Source organism: Biomphalaria glabrata, chromosome 2 (assembly GCF_947242115.1).
Source record: "Biomphalaria glabrata chromosome 2, xgBioGlab47.1, whole genome shotgun sequence".
Taxonomy (NCBI): domain Eukaryota; kingdom Metazoa; phylum Mollusca; class Gastropoda; family Planorbidae; genus Biomphalaria; species Biomphalaria glabrata.
The window spans coordinates 64,187,327-64,201,053 of NC_074712.1; the positions used below are offsets into that span (position 1 = coordinate 64,187,327).

A 13,727-nucleotide genomic window follows, 5' to 3' on the forward strand; every position below is an offset into this window, starting at 1 on the left:
ATTCAAGGCCAATAACTCTTTACGTCAAATCGAAGTGTCTATTTTCAGCCGGGTGGCAATAGACAGGAAGATTGTGCTTACAAAAACAATTTGTCAATGGGAATTTTTTTTTAAAGTCACATTAAATTAATCAAACACTACTTCTATCTCTATGCAATGAAAATTATAATATCATTTGTATTTGTATTACATTTTGATTTTGTTTATATTTTTTGTTAAGTAAAAGCAAAATATATCTTCTTTATCGAAGCGAATTCTGTATTTTTAATAGATAAGTCATCATAAGATACGTAGGCCTATAAGGATTAATCAATCATCAATTAATGCAGCTGCACAGGACTTCCAGTTTCAATATGGTTCATCTAGTTACTCTAGTAGAACACTTTTCAAAGAATATGTTTAGATTAAATTAGAACCAGGTATCGCTATTACTAGAGGCAACCTATTTATATAGGTGTATAGGCCTATCATATATGTATATCATGGGCGTAGCCGGGGGGTGGGTGGGGGTTCATATTGAAAAAGAGTAACTGTGGTTCAACAAAGATAATTTGGCTAAGACGGATTTTAGGAGTGAGTTATAGAGATCGGGTCTCATTCAAGGAAAGTCGACCCATTAGTAAGGTTGTGACAGAGCGTCTCATGAGGTTTGCGGGACATGTTCTCCGACAAAATGAATTACGCATAATAAGAGTTGCTATGACATGGAGGCCATTACAAGGAAAGCGCAAACAGGGACATCCTAGTACAACATGGCGCCACGGTACACTTTCAAGGGGGTCCTTACAGCAGGTAGGAAGAGACATTTCCAGTGACAGATTTTTGTTGAAGTAGCTTGCCACCCAATGCGCCGAACGACGCGAGAGGATCTAAGTCAGTAAGAATATAATATAAATAGCACGTAAGGTTTTTGAAATAATTTTTAGTAGCAGGATAATGCACTGTAGATACCTCAGAATATGCATTTTGTTGGCTTTCAATGCCGGAAATAGTGCTAAGCGGCGGGGCTTCGCCCTGCGCTGGGGGAGCTCAGCGCTTCCCCAGACCCCCTTGCTGACAAGGGCGGGGAGTCTACAGTTTTTCCACTAACTCTAGGAAGAACCTATTGTATGGTACAATAAACGTCTTCCGAAAGAATGAAGAGTCAGAATGTAATAAAGATTAATTATGTGTGTGTGTACACACAAACAAACTTTTTCGCCCCCCCCCCCCTTTCCGAAAAAAATCTTGGCTACGCCCATGATATATAAATCTTATCTTATATAATACAGATTTTTTTTGTTCAGTCTATATAACAGAACCATATGGTAGATATGCCTAAATATGTTGTTTATTGGTTTCGCATGGTTAATGTCATTGCCGGAAGTGGTAATGGATAGGCCTATAGGCCAACAACTCCTCTAACTATAGGCCTATGCTGCTTAATGGCACGACTCTTATATAGCCTCTGACAACCAGTCCAACTACCGGCCTTCAGTTGTGGCTCAGATATTGAGTCCGGCGGAACTCTTTTCAGAAGGAGAGGCAAAGGTGCAAGGATAGGGGTTTAGCAATTGCTGGCTACCCACCTAGAAGAAAGAAATTTAAACTTTGAAATCCAACATCTGCTGCCTTGCAGCTACATGGGAAAGGCTTCGGGAGTCAACCCTGAGGAAAAATCAGGAGCCGGCGACCCTTAGGCCGTTTGCAGTAATCTTATCTTATCTTATATAATACAGACGTTACTTCAAAAAAGAAGATGATTACGTCCTACGCGTCATGCATTTAGTCATGCATATTAACCAATGACTTAAATTCTGCCAAGTCACTGGTTTTCCTGGCTAGCTCAGGCAACCCATTCCATGCTCTAATAGCACTAGGGAAGAAGGAGTATTTGTACAAATTTGTCCTAGCATATGGGACGAGGAATGTGCCTTTATCTTTGTGTCTTTCAGAGTATTTTATTAAATTTTGTTTTTGTGCTACACCCTAGCAGAGCCTGATCGAGACGCTGCTATCCCCAGACTGTATATCGACACTTGCCTCTCCTTTATAAATCTTACCGGCATTTTATACACTTAAGCGTTGTACAGAATACCCGAAACGTCCAGGCAAATAATAAGTGAGAAATGATTTCTCCATTTCCTACTTTGCCTGGGAATTCTATAGAATAGAAGAAAGTAATTTATCAATAATAAACATTTCTAGGAATAATATTTATATTCGCCAGTAATCTATTAATAATTTAGTCTTCGCGTGCAAGCTTTTTTTGTACACAATTATACTCGATAAAAAGTTGATACAAAATATGCTTCGTGTTGTGTTGCAAGAAAAATGAAAGAAAAAATATAGGTCTAATATATGCAATCAAGGCAAATACACGTTTTGTTGTGTTGATCGTGGGAGATACTAGTTAATTTATCGCGTTAAACATTATAAGGTTCAGTGCAATTCGTTTATTCTATAGAATGCCTTGGCAAAGAAGGAAATGGAGAATCATTTCGTACTTTGCCTAAAAACGCCCGGCTTATTCTATGGAATGCCTTCATTTCGCAATTTGATATATATAAGACTTGCGTGGAAAGGAGGGGATAAGTGGGCGACATCATTTGACCACAGCTAGTGCCCAGGCATTCATCTCATTTCCATGAAATGATCTAAATATAGTCGCCTGACGACTGAAGGAGGCCATAAAAGAAAGTATAATGAGAATGAGACTATGACTTTAATTATAATTTGCTTGTCTTCAAAGATTTAAGATCGAGGACTGTGTAATGCTTCTCGTCCTAACGTGGCGCCCGGATGGAAATTGTTATTGGAGACGATTGGGTCAATAAGGAAGCTAAACATAGATCTAGTCCCCTTTGAGATGTCTATAAGAACTTTCATCGAAAAAGCGCTTTTCTACGTTAGCTGCAACTTGTCAATTGCTATCCGTATCCACATCGGCATGACGAGAGAGTCGGCACATTCCTCGTTCCATATGCTAGGACTAATTTGTACAAATGCTTCTTAATAGTGCTATATAGAGCATGGAATGGGTTGCCTGAGCCAGCTATCCAGAAAAACCGATGACTTGACATAATTTAAGTCATTGGTTAACATGCCTGGCTATAGATGCATGACGCGTAGGACGTAATCTTATCTTCTTTTCTTATATAATCATCATCTTTTTTTTTTTGAAGTAACTTCTGTAGGCCTATTATATAAGATAAGACTCCAAGTCATATATGGTCAAATCTGGCCCTATCTAGGAAGTTTCAGATAGTCCCCCTTGCCAAGCTGACCTACGGTGTGCTTCAAATGTAGCCTACTACTCTCTTTGCATGACACCTATATCGATATATTTTGACAATTTGAATGATTGGAGTACGCATTATTATGGTATTTTTAAAATTTACTATAGTCTCTGAAAATATTATAATAGGAAATAAAATAGAAACATATTATGGGCATTATTAACTTGAAATAAAACTGGGTATTATTAGTATTAGCAACTGAAACATGTTGGCTTTTTTTTTTTTATTTGTCACGTTTACGAATATGAGAAACAACGGTATTAGTTTAAATACCACAACCTAAACTATTACCGAAACAACGTTATCTATAAATCGGTAAAATAAAATTATTTTTAAATATTTCTGTATTTATATTTTTTTTCTAAGAAAAAGAAATATTTGATTTTTTAAACAGTTTAAACTATTTAGATTTATAAATAAAAGTGCGATATCGACTAATTATTTATTTTTAACTGCTTCTTTACTTCAAAATGAATAGTCAGAATTTCTCTTTAATAACAAGCAGCATGCTTTAAAATCTTGTATTTGTACAGCATTGAGTACATTACGGTTACCAGCGTAAATATACAATATATACAAATACATGTCTGGAATTCAAATAAAGACGGATATAGATCTGAATATAATCTAGTATTATAGATCTAGATTTTGTACTTTAATAAATAAGGTATTAGTCTCTAGATCAAGAAATAGAATCAGGGGGTGAAATTCATTTCAAATTTCATGAATTTGGTTTAGAAATCGGCCCTGCCCTACTCTACTGCCCTAGCCCTAGGCTAGTCCTAACTTAGCTATTACTAGTAGATCTACTAACTTAGTAAATAAGGCCTAGAGTATTTATTATAGAGTAACAGTTCAGTTAAGACTAGAGAGACTGCCCTAGCTAGTCTCTCTTTAGACTATATATATATATAGACATAGTCTATAGTCTAAGTATAGTCACTGTCTCTGTCATCTCATCACTGTGACTGAGTATTAATTCAGTATAGTCAGTATAGACTATAGTCTATAATAGACTGAGTATAGATTAGAATTTAGATGAGTAGATGATAGATCTATTACTAGTATTAGATTAATTTACATGATCTAGAATCTAGTCATCTAGTAGTAAACTGTAGTAGCATTTGCTGCATTACAATAACAGTTAGACTAGTTAGAGTGTTAGAGTTAGTAACTCAACTTTTATTTACGGTTTTACAGTAAAGAATAGACAGTATGAATGTAATATCATAATCATGATAATCATAATCATTCAGTGAGTAACACTACGTTACACTGTAAGTGACTGTAGCTGTAACCATACACTATGTCTATACAGATACACCATATATTTACATTCACATTGCATACATAAAAAAAACTCAATACCGGCATACATCATGAGTCATGAATCATACATTCATAAATATACAATGATACATCATGAATCATAGAGTCTATATGATTATAAATTATATGAATAATAATTAGATCTAGATATTCTAGATCATAGGTACATGCTATGACAAATTTGTACAAATGCTCCGTCTTGTTCTTCCCTACTAGTGCTATTAGTATTAGAGCATGGAGTGGGTTGCCTGAGCCAGCCAGGAAAACCAATGACTTGACATAATTTAAGTCATTGGTTAACATGCAAGACTCGTATTGATAATCTTCTTTTTTGAAGTAACATCTGTATTATAAAGATTTAGATATCTAGAGTTTTGATAATCATAATGATGCATCCATTCTTCTTCTTCACACCTTTCTGAGTTCTCTCTCACGTAATCATCTTCTTTTTTGAAGTAACGTCTGTATTGGATAAGATAAGATTCTCTTTCCCTAGCTGCATAAAATTGTGATTTTGTGAAAGTTTTTGTAGGTTTGATTTAAATTTTTTTTTCTACTGTGGTGTTTCAGTCCCTTAGTCAGCCTCAGTGGAAAAATGTGGGACACCATGTCTATTAATGTCTGTTGTTAATTACTATAAAATAAGCTTTTTCCCAAGGAAAATGACACTACTTGTGTACTAAGCAGTATCAGAGATACCATAAGTTTTTCCCATTATATTAATAACTTTGCATTAAAAAAATGTAGTACTTTCTGTTAAGCAGGTTAGAGGTGCTTCATCTGGGACACCAATAAATTTTTACAGTTTTAAAGAAAAACTTCACTGTGCAAATTAATTATTGATGTTTTCAGTAATAGACACAAAGGCGCATTTTGCTTTTACTTTGTTTACAATTGATAGAAGTTAAAAATTTCAAGTTTAGTGGGACACCACTTGATGCACCTGTGACACATTTTTTACAACCACTTCTGTTGCGACATCACGCCACCACCTCCAGGACAAAGTTTGAGAGACACTGATTCTAGATTCCAGAATTATCAAGTATCTTGAGACTAACATTCAATGCTTTTGTTAATATTTTTTTATTTTGTTCTTCTGTAAATTATTTTCTACTTATATCCTTTCAGGATACATGTATTTTTTTTATTGTAAAAATAGATTATAGTCTACAGGACTAATATCACTTTCAAAGTATCATCTAATTTTTCCTTAATGTCTAAAATATGAATAAATAAATTGTTTTGTTTTTTTTTGTTTCAGTGTTTCCCATAAAGTGCTACAGTTGAACTGGGTCGAAGTTTAAAAAATTCTATGTTAGTATGAGAATGGAAGAAATAGCTGAGACAAAAGTACCTCAATTCAATGAGCATAAAAGATTGGAGCTTACAGTTGATGATACTGTCCATAGTGAAAAAAATAATGTGCATTTAGAAGGAAAAATACAAAATATTGAGACAGTCATTAGCAGTTCACAAAATATTGAGACATGTAACAGTTCACAAAATATTGAGACATATAACAGTTTACAAAATATTGAGACTGTCAGCAATGTTGAGACAGTCATCGACAGTGAACAAAATATTGAGACAGTCATCAACAGTGAACAAAATATTGAGACATGTAACAGTTCACAAAATATTGAGACAGTCATCAACAGTGAACACAATATTAAGACAGTCATTAACAGTGAATACAATATTGAGACAGTCATCAACAGTGAACACAATACTGAGACAGTCATTAACAGTGAATACAATATTGAGACAGTCATCAACAGTGAACACAATACTGAGACATGTAATAGTGTCCAAAATATTGAGATACTCCATGGGGTACAAAATACAGAGTTCACTGATAGTGTTCAAAATACTGGTATAAACAGTAGTGAGACAGCTATCAATATAAACAAAATTTTAGGAAAAGGTGAAGTTGAGAATCTCAATGCAGATGCTGATATTAATCAACCATCATTAATTCTTGAGGACCAAGTAACCCAACCTGACCTATCCAGTGAAGAAAAGAAAGAACTTCACCAAAATTCAGTCGCTTCAAATTTAGGTTTAGACTCAATAACTGCATGGTATGTATCAATCATCAAGAGTTCAATTTATAAACTATATAATAGAATGCTTTAAAATATGGTACAGTGACATAACATACGAGGTGAATGGGTCATTGCGCCTACTCCCATGACCAAAGAAAGAAAAACTGTTAGAATTAAAAGGTATTTAATTTATAGGCTGAATCCAGTATAAAGACACTATTACTTTTAAAAATGGTACCTACATTGGAATGTGTTGTTGTTTTTTTGTGTGTACATGTTCTGATACATACAGGATGACTCAATTTTTGTTTATTAGTATTATTACATTCAACCTATGGTTTGTTGCTGAGCTACTGGATAAAAATTATATTGAGATGTGTAAACAACTAAATTTATGTTGCAGGTTTTTTATTGGATTTTTAAAAATATATATAAAACTTTGCATCATTAAAATGATTTGTACTGTTGCTAAATGAAAATTGGCAATTAAAATAAAATTTAATCTTGGCTACAAATCCATAGTTTGATGTGAACTGTTGTGTAAATTTTGGTGATTTCTTTCAACTTCTTCTGAAAGTTACTAGCCAATAAAATTTTAAAACTTATCTAAATATGTCGTTTTATATTTTGAAAAATGGACCAAATTGATTTCCCATATGTCTATCATATTAGCTCCTCGAGGTTGTCTCCTGAAGCCTTATTACCCTGGCCATGACAACCTTTGAAGCTGCTTCTGCAGCAATGGCAAAACTCTCCAAGCGTGTCTGGGAAAATTATCAAATTGACTACGGCAACCAGAATTCTAGTCTACAAAGCCTTTGTTCTGAGTACACTTCTTTATGGCAGTGAAAACTGGGAAACTTACATTTGTCAAGAGCATAGATTAAATAGCTTTCACTTACACTGCCTGTGAAGCATAATGTGCATCTCCTGGAGGGATCATGTCTCCAACCAGAACGAAACCAAAGCCAGTGATTAACTTGGCGCATCCATTGTCTTCCGAATCGGAGGCAAGGTCACTCCATTTTGTCATTTGTGAAAAAATGTGTTTAAACCCTAAAAAAATGGTTTCCTACAATATTCTGACTTTACATTAATGATTAATTAGTTCAAAGTACAGGAATCCATTTTGTGTATGAACAAGTTTATAATAGTTCAAATATACTTTTAATATAGAAAAATTACTTTAGAAGTAAAACAGTAAGTGTGATCATCTTGCTTTCCAAGTACTTTACCTATTTAGTAAAAGCTTTTTTTTTTCCCTAAAAGTTAATTTTGTGTTTGCCTTTGTTGTAGTTTTTCTGGGGTCGCGGTGGCTGAGTGGTTAAGCGCTTGGCTTCCAAACCTTAGTAGCTGGGTTTGAATCTCAGTGGAGACTATAATAGGTATTTGACTTAAGTTGGGCAAAGTAAAAGCATTTGGTTGCTGTGCTGGCCACATGACACCCTGCTAATTAACCATTGGCCAAAGAAACGGATGACCTTAACATCATCTGCCCCATAGATCGCAAGGTCTGAAAGGGGAACTTAACTACTTTGTTTTTTTCCTACCAGTGATGCCATGGATAGCAAAGAAGAGAATGGTGTTATAATAATCAAACAGGAAGTTGAAGATCTAGACTATGAAAGGTTAAGTTTACAGTACAGAGGAAAGTCAATTGTAGTCTATAGTGACACTGACAGTGACACTGAGAGCTCAGACTGCTCACCAAATGTCACTATGGCTGTAGAGGAGGATGGCGATGAGGAATTTCAAGACACTTTTCCGAAAAAACAAAGGTATGTTTTTAATAATAGTAATAATCTTAATTATCCATAAGGAACTTTGTCTTACAATTTGTGCATTACACCAAACAAAAATTATAACTATGGAAAACCAAAATATACATTCACACCAGACTTACTCATATTTTACATGTGAAATGTTTAGTATATCAGATAGTTGCATTGTATTGATTGATTTCATTGTCAGGGGAATAAAAGAGTTTTTGTGTCAGTCTTTTCTATGTCTCATATCTTTTGTGTAATGATAAAATCACAAAATCCTGACCCAAAGGGTGATTTTTGTATTTCTAAAATCTTTATAGCTTTCTTATTAATGTTTTTCTCAAACAGCTGCCCAAATGGGGTTTGTTTTTTTGCCAATGACCTTACCAGCAGTATTTAGGATTTTATGAAGTTTATTTTTAGTGTTCAGATTGCCATACCATGCAGTGATAAAACCAAGGTCTTTTGGCTAACCTTAAATGAGGACATTTTTCTAAGTAATTGTAATCTTTGCTGCCCAATTTTGTGATATAATCAGTATTTGCCGTAATATTTAATTTAATATCTATTGGTTTTCTCACACAGTTGATTTCTTGGCTAAATATTTTATTTGTAATTCAATCTAGACCATTCAATTTGTGTTCTTTGTTCATGAACTTAAAATGTTTGTGTTTCAGTGAAAATCTTGGGACAAAAAAGTTTGTTTCAAGAACAGAAGGAGAAGTATTGCCTGAAGTAAGCAACAGTTTGTTTTTTGTTTTCAGCATTTACAGCTATTTAATGTATGTAAATGATTTATTGGATCTTAAAGGCACAAAATCGGCATTGAAGAAATAATTTTATAAGTAAAAATTAATTATTTTTTTTATCTAAGAGGGAGGTTTGGGTATCAAATCACCACTATTTGAGGAACGGGAAATAACCACTATAGCTAGAGTTTTGAAATTTATTGATAGACGCATACATACAAGATGTAAGTTAAGACAGTTTTGAAGAGAATATTTTCCCCTGTTCCACGAATAGCGTTTTCTATCAATTAAAATGTTTGTTTTAGGAGTTGCCTCCCCTCGAGTATTTGACAATATCTCCAGATGAGAATGTGGAGTTAGAGCCCTTGGGCACTGTCTCTGGCATTGTTGGTGTTTTGGGTGAGTTGCTGACTATAGGCATTAAGATGTGGTGTAGGTTAACATTGTCTAGCTTTTGTTTTAACTACTGCACAAAATCTTTGTTGATTTGGTTATGAGAATACTGAAATTTTTCTCCCAACCAGTTGTGATTAAGGCTTTGCCAGACAGTCCTGCACTATTTGATGATACTGTTCTGTTTCTAGAAGGCCGTCGGCCATTAGGATTAGTAAGTTTTGCAATGGCAGTTTACATTGATACTTAAGATTGGTTCATATTAAATTGAGATTATACTTTATTGTTGATAATTAATTGATACTAAATTCTTATCTGTTCAGATTTTTGAAACCTTTGGCACTGTGCATCAGCCCTATTATTCAGTTAGATTCAACAGAAATGAAGACATCAGAGATCAAACCATTGAGCTAGGGCATTCAGTCTACTTTGCCCCTAAAGCAAGCAATTTAACAAAATATGTTTTCATTTCAGAACTCAGGAAGTAAGTCCATCAGTTTAATGCACAGTATAAAAACTACAAAGTCTTATAACATAGTGATATCCAGTCATTCTATAATGTGCCCAATCATTCTTAGCTCTCTTTTTTTTTCTCATCAGAATCAAATTTAATGATGCATCATGGGAGCATGACAATGAACCACCCCCTTCAGTAAGTTTTTTTTGTTTTTTTGTTTAATAGCTTTTATTTAGCCCTATCATTCATACTCAGTTGCCTAGGGTGCAATCTCTTTTGTGGACCAGGGTAGGAAGCGGGGTATCTTGGAGATGGTTTCTGTGCAGCCTTTAGGTGCTCGGCCAACATGAGTCAGGATTTGAACTTAGGCCCCTTAGGTGGCCAAGCCATAGCCTCAAAGCCACACATCCAACATTGTTTCAGTTGTAAAACATTTTTACTAGAATAACATTTGTCAAGTTCTACTGAGATATGTAGCATAGGATATTTTAGAATTTAGAAATATCAATATAATTGTTCTATTACTAACCAACATTTTACACTTTTAAATTTATTGCATTTTAGGTAATCAATCTGAATCAATAGTCGAATATTTGATTTTTTCTTTAATTTTAATGACTTTATTTGATTTTAAACATTTTCATTGATGATTTTTAGAAAACTTTAATTTGACCCCAAATAGTGGATAGCTAGCATCTTGTATTTTTAAAAAAATGTTTCTAAGATAATGATAAGATAATGAAAATTTTTTATTTGCGTGCAGCATTTAGAATTTTCTGATGATGAGGAGGAAAAAAAGGCAAAACGCCAAAGAAATCAGGCCAAGAAATCTGACAATCCAGTGTTAAAAGGACAGAAGAGAAGAAGGTACTTGACAATAGCCAATTAAAATGCCTCTCAGTTTGATCTGTACAATGACTTCAGCATGATAAGATTTCTGTTTTATATGTTATACTATTAGACTTTTTAGGTGTCTGTTGTTGTTTTTTTTTAGGTTAAATCTTAGCTCATTGGATAATAAGCTCAGTATTTCCATTTTAAGTGTTTAAAGTTTTGTGTAAATATGGATAAATACCATAACATTTTTTTAAAATGTAAATTATTAATTATTTCCTAGATCTAGTCGCTCGCTAGACATAATCATCTTTTTTGAAGTATCGTCTGTAATATTTCCTAGATCTAGTCTCTAGACATAATCATCTTTTTTGAAGTATCGTCTGTATTTTATAAGATATGATAATATCTTGGGGGCTTGTCCCTACTTGGTGACTTTTCAATATCATAATCTAAAATTAAAATCACTTTTGGTCCTATAAACATAAATTTGTTTTACAAGTACATAAACTAGCTAATTAATTAATTAATTATAACATTTTCCTATAACAAACAAAAAGGTTATTGAAAGTTTAACCATAACATGGTTGTACATGACAAATGGGCTAAGTAAATAATACTGTCAGAACATTGAAAATAATTCCGGTGAGAAAGAGTTAATTATTATCATGTGTACCTGTACTATTTATTTCTATGTTGATCAAATCAAATTTTACTGAATTCAGAAATTTACACTAAAATATTTTTCTATTATGAAGATATATTTTTTTTTTTACAGGGGAAATGCTCAGTCTGACAACAATAGTTCGGCTCAAGGTGAGATTTAGTTTTAGTGGTCATATTCTTATTGTTCTTAATTTAGCTACTATCTGCCTAGCATGGTGTCTCATATTGGAATCCAAAGTCAAGCTAAGTTGTATTAGCTGATCACCTTAAAGGCAGCATGGAAACTTTCTAGATACCCACCTCTCCCCCACAGGTCCACAAAAGAGATTGTATAAAAGTATGAAAGATGTATGAAAGTAATTTAAAAATATATGTGTGTATATATATATATATATATATATATATATATATATATATATAGTTATATATATAGTTATATATATAGTTTAGTTATATAAAATGTATAGTTTTAAAAGCATGTTGTGTTAGTATTAACCCTTAACTCTATCTGTTTCAGAAAATAATGGTTTAAAACTCATGCAAGGTGACCTTAATAGAAATCCATTTAGTAATAGAAGCCAAAGCTTTAATGAGCATGCTACTAAGCAAACATCTAGAGAGAATACTTCAAACAGTAAACAATGGCCTCCTAGAGAAAACACTTCGTTGAGCCATCAGCAATGGCAGTCTAGACACAACTCTTCGTCAGTTAGTCAGCAATGGCCACCGACTAGCAGCAAGGAGCCAGCACCAAGTTTCGTCAACTTTTCTTTGCCTCCGCCATTCCCACCATTCAACATCCCTCCGCCATCTTTTAATACGAATCCTTTACTGTGTCAGAATTCCACACTACCATCTTATAGCAACACAGGGCCTTTTATGGGTCAGGCATCTGCTCCATCATTTAATAACCCAGGGTTGTTTACAGGTCACACTTCAACTCCATCATCTCATAACACAGGACCTTTTAATTCGGCTCCACCACCTCATAATAACACAGGACCTTTTAATTCGGCTCCGCCATCTCATAATAACACAGGACCTTTTAATTCGGCCCCACCACCTCATAATAACACAGGACCTTTTAATTCGGCTCCGCCATCTCAAAGCAGCACAGGACCTTTTAATTCAGCTCCATCCCATAACGGCTCAGGACCTTTTAATTCAGCTCCACCATCGCATAACACTTTTAGTTCAGTTTCACCATCTAATAACACGGGACCTTTTAATATGGCTCCACCCTTTAATAATATGGGCCCTTTAAATTTAGCTCCGCCATCTCATAACAACACTGGAGTTTTTTCAAGTCAAATGTTTGCTCCATCATCTCAAAACATGAGACCTTTTTTGGGCCAAATGTCTACACCATCACAATTTACTCCTGCGACCAGTAGCCCATACACTCCTCCATTCAATTCTTTCCAGCCCCCTCCTTTTATCTCTTCACAACACACCACCAAACATAACTCAATGTAACGCATCAGATAACCTGATCTAGATGCCAAGCTAATGTTTTTTTTGTGATAAAAATTGTGTTCACTGTAAATAATTGAAATAAATAATCAAAGAAATGTTTTTTCTTGTTGTTTTTTTTGTCTATGTGTCAAGTGTGTAAATAATAGTTTTACTATAACTAATTAATGCAAGTTATAAGAAGTCAACCCATTTGAGACCATCAGTGTTGTTAAAATTGGCTTTTTTTTTTTTTCTATGTGTCAAGTGTGTAAATAATAGTTTTACTATAACTAATTAATGCAAGTTATAAGAAGTCGACCCATTTGAGACCATCAGTGTTGTTAAAATTGGCTTTAAACAATGAGAAATCGAGTTAAAATATCATTAGATGCAATTAGTCTACAGCTCTGTTGTGTACCATACTTTGCATAGGGTCCTTGTGTTAGCTTATTCACACTCTTAGTTACGGAATGTGTCACATGCATAAAACTGGTAGATCTAATACCTGCTCCTCTGAGTTAGTTTTTCCCCTCAAAGTAGCCCAGTGCTTGGTGGCATCATCAATACAGTGAACAAGGGAAAACGGTCCACAAATGAGATTGGACCAAAAGCGCTCTGAGCATGCTATAAGCATGAAAGTAGCGCTATATAAAAGCTATAATAATAACAGAATGTGTCACATGCATAAAACTGGTAGATCTAATCCCTGCTCCTCAGAGTTAGTTTTTCCCCTCAAAGTAGGCCTAGTGCTTGGT

General features: G+C 34.2%; 1 protein-coding gene across 2 annotated transcripts; it reads left to right on the forward strand.

Moving 5' to 3' along the window:
• The first annotated feature begins 3,767 nt into the window (after positions 1 to 3,767).
• LOC106058144 (H/ACA ribonucleoprotein complex non-core subunit NAF1-like) lies at positions 3,768 to 13,090 on the forward strand. 2 transcript variants are annotated; one of them, XM_056021957.1, is made up of 11 exons: positions 3,768 to 3,945; positions 5,869 to 6,688; positions 8,206 to 8,430; positions 9,096 to 9,153; positions 9,473 to 9,566; positions 9,692 to 9,774; positions 9,884 to 10,044; positions 10,161 to 10,212; positions 10,781 to 10,884; positions 11,630 to 11,667; positions 12,035 to 13,090. In XM_056021957.1, the coding sequence occupies exons 2-11, from the start codon at positions 5,928 to 5,930 to the stop codon at positions 12,991 to 12,993; spliced, it is 2,535 nt and encodes an 844-aa protein (XP_055877932.1). In that variant the 5' UTR covers positions 3,768 to 3,945; positions 5,869 to 5,927; the 3' UTR covers positions 12,994 to 13,090. The 2 variants fall into 2 exon arrangements, with proteins under 2 accessions (XP_055877932.1, XP_055877933.1); XM_056021958.1 differs by having other exon boundaries at positions 3,775 to 3,836.
• Positions 13,091 to 13,727: the final 637 nt, after the last annotated feature.